Source organism: Pelodiscus sinensis, chromosome 4 (genome assembly GCF_049634645.1).
Source record: "Pelodiscus sinensis isolate JC-2024 chromosome 4, ASM4963464v1, whole genome shotgun sequence".
NCBI lineage: Eukaryota > Metazoa > Chordata > Testudines > Trionychidae > Pelodiscus > Pelodiscus sinensis.
In genome coordinates, this window is record NC_134714.1 from 11,339,474 (window position 1) to 11,351,795 (window position 12,322).

General features: G+C 45.8%; 2 protein-coding genes and 1 non-coding gene across 3 annotated transcripts in view; 1 reads left to right on the top strand and 2 right to left on the bottom strand.

The window, feature by feature from the left end:
- The window catches only part of ARMH4 (armadillo like helical domain containing 4), a 158,781-nt gene extending 154,759 nt beyond the window's left edge, over nt 1-4,022 (bottom strand). Inside the window, exon 1 of the mRNA XM_075926317.1 lies at nt 3,860-4,022. The gene's annotated coding sequence lies outside the window, so the exon portion shown is untranslated. The remainder of the gene's footprint in view (nt 1-3,859) is intronic.
- Nucleotides 3,883-3,955, bottom strand: TRNAK-CUU (transfer RNA lysine (anticodon CUU)). Its single transcript has one exon. It is a non-coding gene; the product is annotated as a tRNA-Lys (tRNA).
- Nucleotides 4,023-4,112: 90 nt separating the features above from the next.
- Nucleotides 4,113-12,322, top strand: part of PSMA3 (proteasome 20S subunit alpha 3) — a 33,830-nt gene continuing 25,620 nt past the window's right edge. The window contains exons 1-6 of the mRNA XM_006135244.4: nt 4,113-4,268; nt 7,631-7,713; nt 9,440-9,563; nt 11,015-11,116; nt 11,267-11,340; nt 11,997-12,069. Of these exons, the coding sequence (XP_006135306.1) occupies nt 4,248-4,268; nt 7,631-7,713; nt 9,440-9,563; nt 11,015-11,116; nt 11,267-11,340; nt 11,997-12,069 (477 nt within the window). The 5' untranslated portion in view covers nt 4,113-4,247. The remainder of the gene's footprint in view (nt 4,269-7,630; nt 7,714-9,439; nt 9,564-11,014; nt 11,117-11,266; nt 11,341-11,996; nt 12,070-12,322) is intronic.

A 12,322-nucleotide genomic window follows, 5' to 3' on the forward strand; every position in this document is an offset into this window, starting at 1 on the left:
GATGAAGTTGTCAAAGTGTCAATTTACCTTGCCTGCTAACAACTTTTACCCCCCAAAATCTGACCACTTAGGAATTATACATGGAAAAACTTAAAATAATTAGTATGTGCTTGTTATTAGCATTAACTTTCTTTGGAATGGAGATGGAAATTAGCAGCAAAGCAAGATAGGTATTAAAAAAAAATAATTCGAAAGCAATAAATATGAAATAAAAATACAAAATTGAACTATAAGGTAAATGAGGTACAAAAATTGATACACAAACCAAAAGTAATAAAATACTTCCAATTCCTATCAGAGAATCAAATGAAAAAGTTTTTAGTCCTGTTGATGCAAATACTGTTAGCAACTGCAGAGTATAGAATTCCACCCTCCACTTTAATTATTTCAAAGGTCGGTTGAGTCAACAATTCACCCTTTTAAAAAAAGAATAATCGATATTTGGATGCACACAGCATGCTATTATCACATTAATTAATAGGATTTTATAAATTTGTTACTGCATACTGCAAGATTCTCTTACTCAGGAAAGTATCTGTAAAGTTTGAGAGTCTCGTGCACACACGTTTTTGTCAATTCTTATTATTTCCACCAGTATTTATAATATTGTTTTCTGTAGTATTTTGTGCACTCATGGTATATTGCCTTCTATTTGAGAATTATGAACACAAAGTGCACTTTAGTGACAAAGATTTGACTTACTTTTGACATTCCTCACTTAAAATTAAGGATCAGACTGCCATTAATTTATACCAATATGCCTGCCTCATAGCTATCTCCTGCTAAATGGTGATTTTCACCTACACTGTACTAACTACTGAAATACATGGATTCTTGTGCTTTTAAATCCTTAATATGAATGTGTAGATCACTGTTTAGATTTTTGTTTTAAGAATCTTTCATTACCACTAATAGGATTTTCATGGTTGATTCCTCCCTTGGCCCTTGCAGACTATTGATCAGTTTCTGGAGGTTACTAAAATGTAGTTTTAGAAATAAAATGTGCTTATATAGAAACAAAAATTACTGATTTTGAAACTAAACATAGTGTGGCGTGCAGTGGTATTTTTTTAATAGGTGTGTCCAAGAATCACTGTGTGAAGTTTTCTGGCTTGTATTACACATGAACTCAGACTTAATGATTATAGTAGCCTCTTCTTGCCTTAAATTGTTTTCTTTGCCAGCGTTATTGAGGAATACGTTTGAGCTAAGCAGATCTAGGCAGAATATCTCTAACATTAGCTACACTAATTTTTGTGTCCACACCTGGCATCTAGGCAGAATTTATCTGCGATAGTTTGTAATAGAAATCTTTGAACAATCACTGATAATGGCAAGTATTTAGCGCACTCCCCTATTTTTTTCTTTCTTACTATATATTTTAGAAATGTGTGTCTGTCTATCCATCCGTCTGTGAGCCCATTTGTTGAAAAACTCCTCTATATGGTAAAAGTGAGGACCACTAAATTTGGCATGCAGCTTTCTATTGTCATAACTTAAAGCAGGGTCATTGTGTGTCCATGCCAGGACAATGGGATGTACATGGAATGTGACTGTTTCACATCAAATGGAAAGGGAGAACTGTGGGAGCAGGGACGGTTTTACTCATGAATGACCAAGGGGGGGACAGCAAGTGCCCCAGCCCCAGAGAACAGCTGTTGGCTGGCAGCACAGCCGCCTGCCACATCTGCCTGCCTTGGGGAGCAACTGCTGGTTACTATGCAGCTCCCACCACCCCCAAGGAGCAGCCACTGACAGTGCCATGCAGCCACCATTGCCCCTGGCTGGCCCTACTGAATGCCAGAGAATGACCTGCATGGCACCTCTGCCCTGGGCCAGTCTCAGGGAGGGCTGGTGGGCAGCCTGCACAGCCCCTTCCAACTCCTAGGCTGGCCCAGGGGAGAAGCCTTGAAGAAGACAGCCCTTTGAGTGAAGTTTGCATGAGGCATGATGCTGTTGTCCCTGCCCCCACCTCTCCACACACACACACACACTGGTGTGAGACAGTCTTGAACCTTGTTATATCTGTTCTGGAAAAGTAAAAATGATTATCATCTGACTTCTGCCTAGTGTTAATCTGGAACATAGTAAGGCAGAGTTTCCTAAAACACTTGCATTTGGCTTGCCTTAACATTATAGAATAGCAACAACTATGAAAGCAGCCTGGTTAAACAATCCCCTCAGATAACCTTTTTAAAAATAAAGAATTAGTTTTCTTGTGCCACAGGGCCCAAAACTATTCCAAAAGCTAAAGGCACCTGCCAGTTTGTAGGATTGGGCCCCTGAACAAATACACCCTCACATGGGGCTCTCAGATATCACTCCTGGAGAAATTACGCACCACTGCAGAATTTGCGTTCCCTGCAGAAAATACATTTTGCCAGCGATACACTGCAATTACTTCTGCCCACCAGGGAGCAGTATCATGCTGGAACAGAGGGCAGCTGGAGCATGTGCAGGAGCAGCCAGTTACAGAGGGGGAGGAGAGGCTTCTTTCTTTACCCTGGCCGCACTGAGGAGACAGTTATGGGAATATGGGGGGAAGGAGGAGAGAAATCAGGGCACACGGGGTCGTTGGGGGAGTCACTTAAGCTGGAGTTCAGAAGGGCTAGCAGAGAACCAGGCTGGAGTAGAAGCATTGCATGGGGGGTGCAGGCACACATGGAGGGGGAGGAGGTGGTGGAGTGGGGGTGCAGGCACAAGGAGGGGGGGCAGGCACAAGGAGGAGATAGTGGAGTGGGGGAGCAGCTGGTGGAGAGTGGGGGCAGGCATAAGGAGGAGATGGAGTGGGGGTACAGGCACATGGGGGGGAGGTGGTGGAGTGGGGGTACAGGCACACGGGAGGAGGTGGTGGAGTGGGGGTACAGGCACACGGGGGAGGAGGTGGTGGAGTGGGGGTACAGGCACACGGGGGGAGGAGGTGGTGGAGTGGGGGTACAGGCACACAGGGGGGGAGGAGGTGGTGGAGTGGGGGTACAGGCACATGGGGGGAGGAGGTGGTGGAGTGGGGGTGCAGACACATGGAGGGGAAGTGGTGGAGTGGAGGTGCAGGCACATGGAGGGGGAGGAGGTGGTGGAGTGGGGGTACAGGCACACGGGGAGGAGGTGGTGGAGTGGGGCTACAGGCACACGGAGGGGTCGGAGGTGGTGGAGTGGGGGTGCAGACATGGAGGGGAGGTGCAGGCACACGGAGGGGGAGGAGGTGGTGGAGTGGGGGTACAGGCACACGGGGGGAGGTGGTGGAGTGGGGGTGCAGACACATGGAGGGGTCGGAGGTGGTGGAGTGGGGGTGCAGGCGCACATGGAGGGGGAGGAGGTGGAGGAGTGGGGGTGCAGGCGCACATGGAGGGGTCGGAGGTGGTGGAGTGGGGGTGCAGGCGCACATGGAGGGGTCGGAGGTGGTGGAGTGGGGGTGCAGGCGCACATGGAGGGGGAGGAGGGGGGGTGCAGGCGCACATGGAGGGGGAGGAGGTGGAGGAGTGGGGGTGCAGGCGCACATGGAGGGGGAGGAGGGGGGGTGCAGGAGGGGGAAGAGGCGGGGTGCAGGGACATATGCTGATAGGAGGAAGGGGGCTGAATGGGGTGCAGGAACACAAGGGGATTGGTGAATGCAGGACCTTACGAAGACAGGGGAAGGCAGGGGCTGAGTGGGGGTTCCCCACCCTTGGAGAGGGGCCCGGCTAGAGAGGCCCCTGCAGCGCTGCACGGTACTTCCTCCACCCCCCAGGTTCACCCTGCGGGGTTGTGTCTCGCTTTGCAAAGCGTATGGCCGAACCTGGCTCCTTCGCACGCAAACTGAGCTGTTGCCATCGCTGTTGGGGTAAAATTACAAGAACCAAGACAAGCCATCCATACTCACTAACAGTCGAAGAACAAAATCATCGCCCAACGTGGGGCTCGAACCCACGACCCTGGGATTAAGAGTCCCATGCTCTACCGACTGAGCTAGCCGGGCGTTGCACAATAGCTTCCTCCAGGGGCTATTCGAAATGTAGCCTGGAGCATGCGTAGAACTGATTATCTCGAGGCGCACTTACGAGACTCCTCCCCTCTCGAGTCACAGTCTCTGGCCGGCCGCGCCCTCGCGTCAGTGCCCCGTTGACGTTCACAAAGGAACCTTCTGTGGAAGCTGATTGGCTGTTGTGCGGACCAATGGGAACGCGCGCTGGCGCGCGCACAGCCCCGTGAACTCAGCGCAGCGTGTTGTGGGTCTGTCCGGCGTTCGTTCTCCGCACGGCTCCGCCGCCATGAGCTCCATCGGCACCGGGGTGAGTGCGCGTGCTCGCCGGGCCCGCCGCTGACAGAGTTTGCGGGGAGGGGGAGTCTGCGCGCGAGCCTTCCTCCCCCCCGCCCCCGCCCCCGCGGGGCGCGAGGCAGAGCGGCCGTTGTGCGCCGGGCCGCTCTGCTGAGTCACCTGGGCCCGCGCGACTGGGAAAGCGAAAGTGTAAGCGCGAGGCGGGGGCGGGGCACTAGGGGCCAAGGAAAGAGGAGGGGGTTTGGGGGAGGGGCACTAGGGGCCAAGGGGGGAGGGGCACCGGGGCCATGGAGAAAGGGGGGCTGGGGGAAGGGGCACTAGGGGCCAAGGGGGGAGGGGCACCGGGGCCAAGGAGAAATGGGGGGCTGGGGGAAGGGGCACTAGGAGGAAAGGGGGGCTGGGGAAAGGGGCACTAGAGGGAAAGGGGGGCTGGGGGAAGGGGCACTAGAGGGAAAGGGGGGCTGGGGGAAGGGGCACTAGGGGCCAAGGGGAAAGGGGGGGTTGGGTGGGAGGTGCCCTAGGGGCCATGGGGAAAGGGGCACTAGGGGCCAAGGAGAAAGGAGGGGCTGGGGTAGGGTTGCCAGATGGTTTCAACAAAAATACTGGACACACTTGACATTACATCACAATCTACATTACATCTTATTTAGAAAATACCAGACACTTATATTTTCTCGTTTCTATTTTCTCAATTTGTTTCCTGAACGGAAAGCTCTAGGGGCACTAGACCAATAGGCTCTCAGTTTTTTGGTTGTTGTCTTTTAAGGTTCCCAAAATATGTTATACGACAATTCAACATTTCTCCTGGAGTTAGAGGGTGCTGGAGCTCAGGGCTTCAGCCCCACCAGGTTTGTGGATCTCCTGAAACGATTCATGGACCCCCCCCAGTTGAAAACTGAGGAGCTGGGGGGCTATAGGAAGTGAAGTGAATGGGTATGTGGGAAGGATTTGGGGCTCTAGGAAGAGGGAATGGGGTTCTCTGTCCAGCCGCAGACCACTGATGTACTCTTCTCAGCGTATGGATGTTCTCTGCCCCATGACACCTACTCCCCCAATCTCTGCTGTGTTTTTTAAAAGGGGCATCTCATCTGCAGGGAGAGATTCAGGATGCCCTTCTCTGAGTTCAGGTGCATGTTGTCAGTGACCTGGGGATGAATTCTCTGCAGTGGCTGGGCACTTGCCATTCAACTTAGGGATATGCATGGTTAACTAGTTACCTAGTAAACATTCACCTTACCGGTATACTTACTGGGGTAACCAGTTAACTGGGGCCCAATCAGAGCTGGCTGACCCCCAGTCTGAAGCACAGAGCAGCCTGGCTGGGTTCACTGTGCTACATGGCAAGTGAGGGCCTAGCCTGGCTTAGCTGAGCTGGTAACAACTGCGCCTTCTGCACCACTGGCTGATTAACCCATTAAACACAGTTTAACCAGTTAACATTTTAAATGGGAGTTTACATCCCTAATTTATAGAGCAAGGATGGGCAATAATTTTCGATGGGGGGCCACTCTGAGAATTTGGTAAGTGGTCAGGGGCTGCACTTTTCTATGATCTTAACAGGGAAGTGCAGGGTCTGGGATGGAGTTTGGCTACAGGAAGAAGTTCTGGGTAGTAGGAGATTGTGACCTGGGGCTAGGGTGCAGAGAGCTTGGGTGCAGGAGGGAGCTGTGACCTGGGGTTGGGGTACAGGAAGGGGTGTCAGGTGCAGGCTCTGTCCGGAAGATGCTCACCATAGGCGGCTCCCAGCTGGTGGCCCAGCTCAAGTGACTGGCTGCTGGGGCCAGTGGATGTGTCTCCGTAACCTGCCCCTGCCCCATCACCATCCTTGCAGCCTCCCATTTGTCAGAAACTCGCCAGTGGCAGTGCTTGTGGGCACATGTAGTACACAGATCTGCTGCTCTCTTTCCCCTGCTGGCTGCTTTTGCCCACAACTGTTATAAAGGATGCTATTTTCTATAGACATGCACACTGAGCAAGTGCTTGGCAAGGATCTCTGCCATTCTGACCTGGGATAATGCAGTACGTAAGACTATGGGGCTGCGTCTACACTGGCAAGATTTTGCGCAAGAACACTGACGTTGTAATGTACAAAATCAGTGCTTCTTGCGCAAATACTTTGAAACTCCTGCTCAGAGATAAGTCCTTTTGCGCAAGAGGCCGGTGTAGACAGGTAACATCAAGTTCTTGTGCAAGAAAGCCCGATGGCTAAAATGGCCATTGAAGCTTTCTTGCGCAAGAGAGCATCTATACTGGCATGTGCCTTTGCGCAAAAGATTTGCTTTTGCGCAAAAGCATCCAATCTTTTGCGAAAGGCACATGCCAGTATAGACGCTCTCTTGCGCAAATACTTTTAGCGGGAAAAACTTTTCCATTAAAAGTATTTGTGCAAAATCATGCCAGTGTAGACGCAGCCTGGTTGTGTCTGCACTACAGATGTTACAGTAGCACAACTATAACCAATATATGCTGAGACACATCATTTTTGCACTGGGATAATTAAACCACATGAGCAGAGGTAGCTATGTCAACTTAGCTTTGTCTGTGAACTTATGTTGGTCAAGATGTATTTTTAACACTCCTGATTGACAAAATTTTACTGACAAAAGTGCTAGTGTAGATATAGCCTTTGGCTCGGTAAGAAATAATAAAAAGATAATCTGATTAAGAATGAATCAGACCTGAAAACTGTTTTTTGGGAACATTGGATGGTCTGGATTAAACTTACATATTCATAATGGATGCTTTCATGAAATAGCCTCTCCAACATATTCATAAATGATCTGAAAAAAAGGAGCAAACAGGGAGGTGGCAAAATTTGCAGATGGTACAGACCAGGCCCATGGCTGGAAGGGAGGTGCTCCAGCCCATACATGTTAACTGCAACCAGTAAGCATCACTTGTTAAGGGTACTTATTGATTAACCTTTCATGTCCCTATCATCAAGTGATCCATCCTTTGTCATCCCATTACAGACAACAGGAACAGCCCCTGCCTATGATGTGCCTAGGCCTGCGGTAGACCAGTCTGCCTGTGGCCTTTTTGCCTGCCTCCTCACCCTCCCCCCATAATTGGCTAACTGGTTAAACATCACATCGAACCCGTCAAACATCATGTCAAACCGGTTAATCAGTTGAACAGGATTTTACATAACCTGTTCTGTTAATTTCCTCTGGGGCACCTGGCATTGGCCACTGTCAGAAGAGAATGCTGGGCTAGATGGACCTGGAGTCTGACCTAGTATGGCCGTTCTTGTACAGATTTTCTCCAGAGACTCACTTTAAGACTTTTCATAGAAAAATAGCTTGGTACTACCGCTGTGTGAGCTGTATTTGTAAATGTATGCTGAGCAATATGTTTGTTTTTCTTCCTTTACAGTATGACCTGTCAGCTTCCACATTCTCTCCAGATGGCAGAGTATTTCAGGTTGAATATGCTATGAAAGCTGTGGAGAATAGCAGGTAAGATGAATGTCTTTGTTTTTTGTTTCACTTGTTTATTTAAAAATGACAAGAGAAATGTGATTAGGGCAGACAGTTAAAATGATATTGCAAAAAAAAAAAAAAATTGCACTCCTGAAATAAGTGATAAGTAATTGTATGACTGTATTAATCTCAGGAAGTTCTTCAGATTAAATATAAAGGGAGTATAGTTGCCCTTATTTGTTCTTTAGTTTGGTCAAAAACCGATTGCATATGTTCTTAGTATATATGGTACATACATATTATAGTAATAGACTATATTAATAGCAAAAGTCCATATAAGTGATGGTGAACTGAGGCACTGAGAAATAAGGTAGCAGCTGTAGAAATGTAAATATTGTGCTGTAGCACAATCTGGATATGTTGACTATTAAATGCAGATAAAATGCTTTGAGGTATGGATCAAATCGTCCTATATTTGTACAGCATCCATGTCTCTGGATACAGTTGTAATAGAAAAAACATAGTTCAAAATACATCTGTGGTACACCAGCTAGTATGAATATCTAATATCTTTGGAGTATATCACCATTTTAATGACGTCATCAAAGGATAAAGATCTCTTACTTCTATAATACCTAAATCTCTGGAATATCCCATAAGTCTTAAATATGTGTCCAGAACTATTTTGCAGTAATTCTCACTATGGTATGGACCAATTGGTAAGAACTATTTAATTTCACTGTAGTGCTTGTTCTAGTAATTTTTCTTCTTTATTCACTTGGTCAGTGAGTTTTTTTATGTGTCTAGATACTTTCATGTTAGGCTCTAGGAGTGTGTGCTTTAGACCCATGGAAGGAGGAGGGAACGTCAGTGTCGCACCTAATGGCAGTGGTTCTCAAATTTATTAGATTGAGGCCTCTTTCCTCCCGGTGTCTGACAAGCTGGAGGTGTAAATTACTACAAACAAGTACATATATGGCTGCCCAATTCTGAAGGCAGAGTGGAGAGCGGCAGCTGCTGGTTGGGCACACAGCTTGGAAGAGAGCGCTTCCCCCAGCAGCAGTGGAGAATTAAGGGGATGGTATGGCATTGCTACCCTTATTTCTCCAATGCTGCTAATGGCCATGCTGCCTTCAGAGCCAGACACCTGGCACTCCAAAGCTGCTGCCCTCTGAAGGCGGAGAAGTTTCTCATACTACTCCAGAATTCATTTTGCTCTCCCCAGTTTGAGAACCTTTGCCTTATCGAGTAGGTAGTGGCCTTGGCCCTCCTAATTTACTGATGACACGAGATTTGTGAGATATTTGTGCCACTAGGAGCTGTGTTCCTATTTATGACTCTGTGCTTATTAGGAGAGAGGGATTGAAGTAAAATAACACATCCATATAAATGCTCCCACTTCAAAACTACAGAAAACATACAGGTTTAAAGGGAGATCTGCCCCCCATCCACCATGTCCCTCAAACTTTATTTAGTTCTAGATATACAGGCTGGAAAACTTCCTTGTGTAGGGAGGGAAATGCATCGCTTTCTTATATAAATACAGGGTAACTTCAGTGGGTCTTACTCTTTTCCTCCTTATCCTCAAAGTAGCAGTGAAATCATGGAGCAGATCTACCTCACTTTAAGCGGTTGTATACGTCAGTCCTGCACCCATTTTAATTTTGATAAAGGAATGCTAAAATAACTTTCCAACCCCACTTTTAATTTGTGTGTTTTGTTTTTATTTAAAAAAACTTTGCTTATTTGACTTGTCTTTCAGTACAGCAATTGGTATAAGATGTAAAGATGGAGTTGTCTTTGGAGTAGAAAAACTAGTCCTGTCCAAGCTGTATGAAGAAGGTTCCAATAAACGTCTGTTTAATGTTGATCGACATGTAGGAATGGTGAGGTGTTGCAACACTTTATGCTTTTCTCTTAAGAATTAGGAAAACTTACGTCAAGGGACATTCAAACAACTGATTCTCAATTCTGTGTATGCATTTCTAGTCCTGTTTGTGGGTATTTTGTATAAACTAGGGATGTAAATTTCTGGTTAATCAGTTAACTGGTTAAACATTAGGCTAACCTAATGTTTAACTGGTTAACAGACTAAGCGGGATGTGGGCTGAGGTTGGTACCAGCCTAATTGGAGCAGCCCCTAGGCCTAGGACTCCTGCCCCCAGCCTGGGGCTGCTGCTAGCTCCCAGACCCCACCAAAGCAACCCCTGTTTGTGGCAGGCCTGGGTTCCCCACGGACAGAGGCTGCTCTGGACACTGGAGCCAGAGCAGTGGCCAGAGCAGTGGCCCGTCATTCCAGAGTTACCCAGTTAAACCTAGCATTTAACTGGTTAACATTTTAAACCTGAATTGATGTCCCTATTTCACAGTCTAGGATTTTAAAAATTGTAAATTTAATTATTTCCAGAATCTAAATCTGAAATTTCATGGTGTTGTAACTCTACGAGTCCTGACCTAACTGAAGACAGCAGCACAGAAGTAAGAGTAGCATGATACAGTATTGCCACTTTTACTACTTCTGTGCTGCTGCTGGAGGAATGTTGTTTTTGGAGCTGGATGCCTTGCTAGCAGCCACTGCTCTCTGGCCACCCAGCTCTGAAGGCAGAACAGAAGTAAGGATGGCAAAACCACAACCCCACACAATAGCCTGATGAATCCCCTCCACCTCCAAACAACCTTTTTTGGATTGGAACCCTTCAGTTTAAGAAATGCTGGTCTCCCCCATGAATTCTGTATAACATAGGGTAAAAGTATACACAAGACCAGATTTTGTAGCTGTGAATTTATTAGTGCCCTATAAATCAGGTGGGAGCCATGCTAGTTAAACTGCTTGAAGCTGCACCATTCGTCATGGGGAGTCAGAATATTTCTCCTGTAACCATAATGCTGACTGCAAAAGGGTGGGTTGCTGCAGTTCAAGAAGTCTTAAAATCCAGGGGAATAAATATATATAGACACACACACACACACAAATACTGTTAGGGGTGCTTGTCTGTTTCTCCCTGTTTTCATGCTTCTTGTTTATATTACATTAATCTTGCAGCATATACATAGAAATTGAATCTTAAGATATATCTTTGTGTTTTACAATAATACATCAATTATGTGTTTATGAAATAATTAAAAAAGGTTTGATGCATCTTTGGTGTTTTTTCAGCTTGTTGACGGGTATAAAGTCTAGCTTTGTCAGTTTTGAAAGGGCATATGTATGGTGCGGTAGAAACCTGTTTAAGTCACAGTAACAGAAATAGACATTGTTTATGGTTTGTCTATTCAATTATTTATATTGCTTGTGAAGTATCTGAGTGACTTTAGCTGGTGATACTCTTCATTTCAGGCAGTAGCGGGACTCCTGGCAGATGCTCGTTCTTTGGCAGATATAGCTAGAGAAGAAGCTTCTAACTTTAGATCCAACTATGGATATAATATTCCACTGAAGGTAAGTAACTAACTAGTGCTTTTAGCACAAATTTAGTCTTCAGGTTTCATTAGATTCTGAGACACAGATAGTTCTGAATTTTTTTTTACTTGAGGCATGTTTATTTCATTCAATTAAATATTCTAAAACACCTCCTTTTTTTCCCCACAGCATCTTGCTGACAGAGTGGCCATGTATGTACATGCCTACACACTATACAGTGCTGTGAGACCTTTTGGCTGCAGGTATAAATGTTTTAAATACTTGTGCTTGATTGTGCACTGAATAAAGATTCTCACAATAGATGACTTATCTTGAGTGTTTACACAGTGATTTTTTTTCACCGGAGGGGGGGGGGGAGGGAGGACAGGCAATCTAAAATTAAGTGCAATTATATTGGTAATATTGAGGAGGACTTTAGGTAAGGCGCTCACATGTCCATGTAAAGATGATTACTAGCCAAAATTTTTGATTATTCCTAAACTTTAAAATTGAGGCACTTGTGCTGGTAACTTACACAGGAATGACAAAAACAAAGCTATCATTGAAAATTTGCTTTTCTGGTCCTTTAGCTAAGGGAGGCATTATACATTCAGTGATGCCTATTGTAAATGACAATTCAAAGGACCAGTAAATTAGACTTTACAAAGATGGTCTTTAACTATATGTTGAGCAAAATTGTACTGAGAGCTTTGGGGTGAGGATACCCAAAAGTTTAAGATAAGTTTCTTATTGGAAGGTGGTATGTAATGGAGGTTGCACTGCAAGAGCAGTGATATGAGCTTGTTGTCTATTGTGTGCCGAAAAACCAAGTCAGTATAATTAATCCTTGTAATTTTATATAGTGGGTTTTTTTAGCAACGTTCAACCTGTCTTCTAATACCTCATTTTCTGTATTCAGTTTCATGTTAGGGTCTTATGACGAGGATGATGGTGCTCAGCTTTACATGATTGACCCATCTGGTGTTTCATATGTGAGTATTTTGAAATAGACTCATTATCTTCTGATTTAATGTTCTTAATAGGGGTCATGAAAAATGGGATTTTCGCTTTGGATAGCGGTCACTACTGCTGGATGACAATTGAACTGGCAGTGTTGTATGACGTTGTGGCTTGTCTGTTTGCAAGCTATGTACTCTTGAGAGAGACTGCTTCAAAATTACTGTCAGTTATAATTGACAGTATTTCTCACACCTGGTTTCCTTTATTTGTTAAAGATGAGTGCCA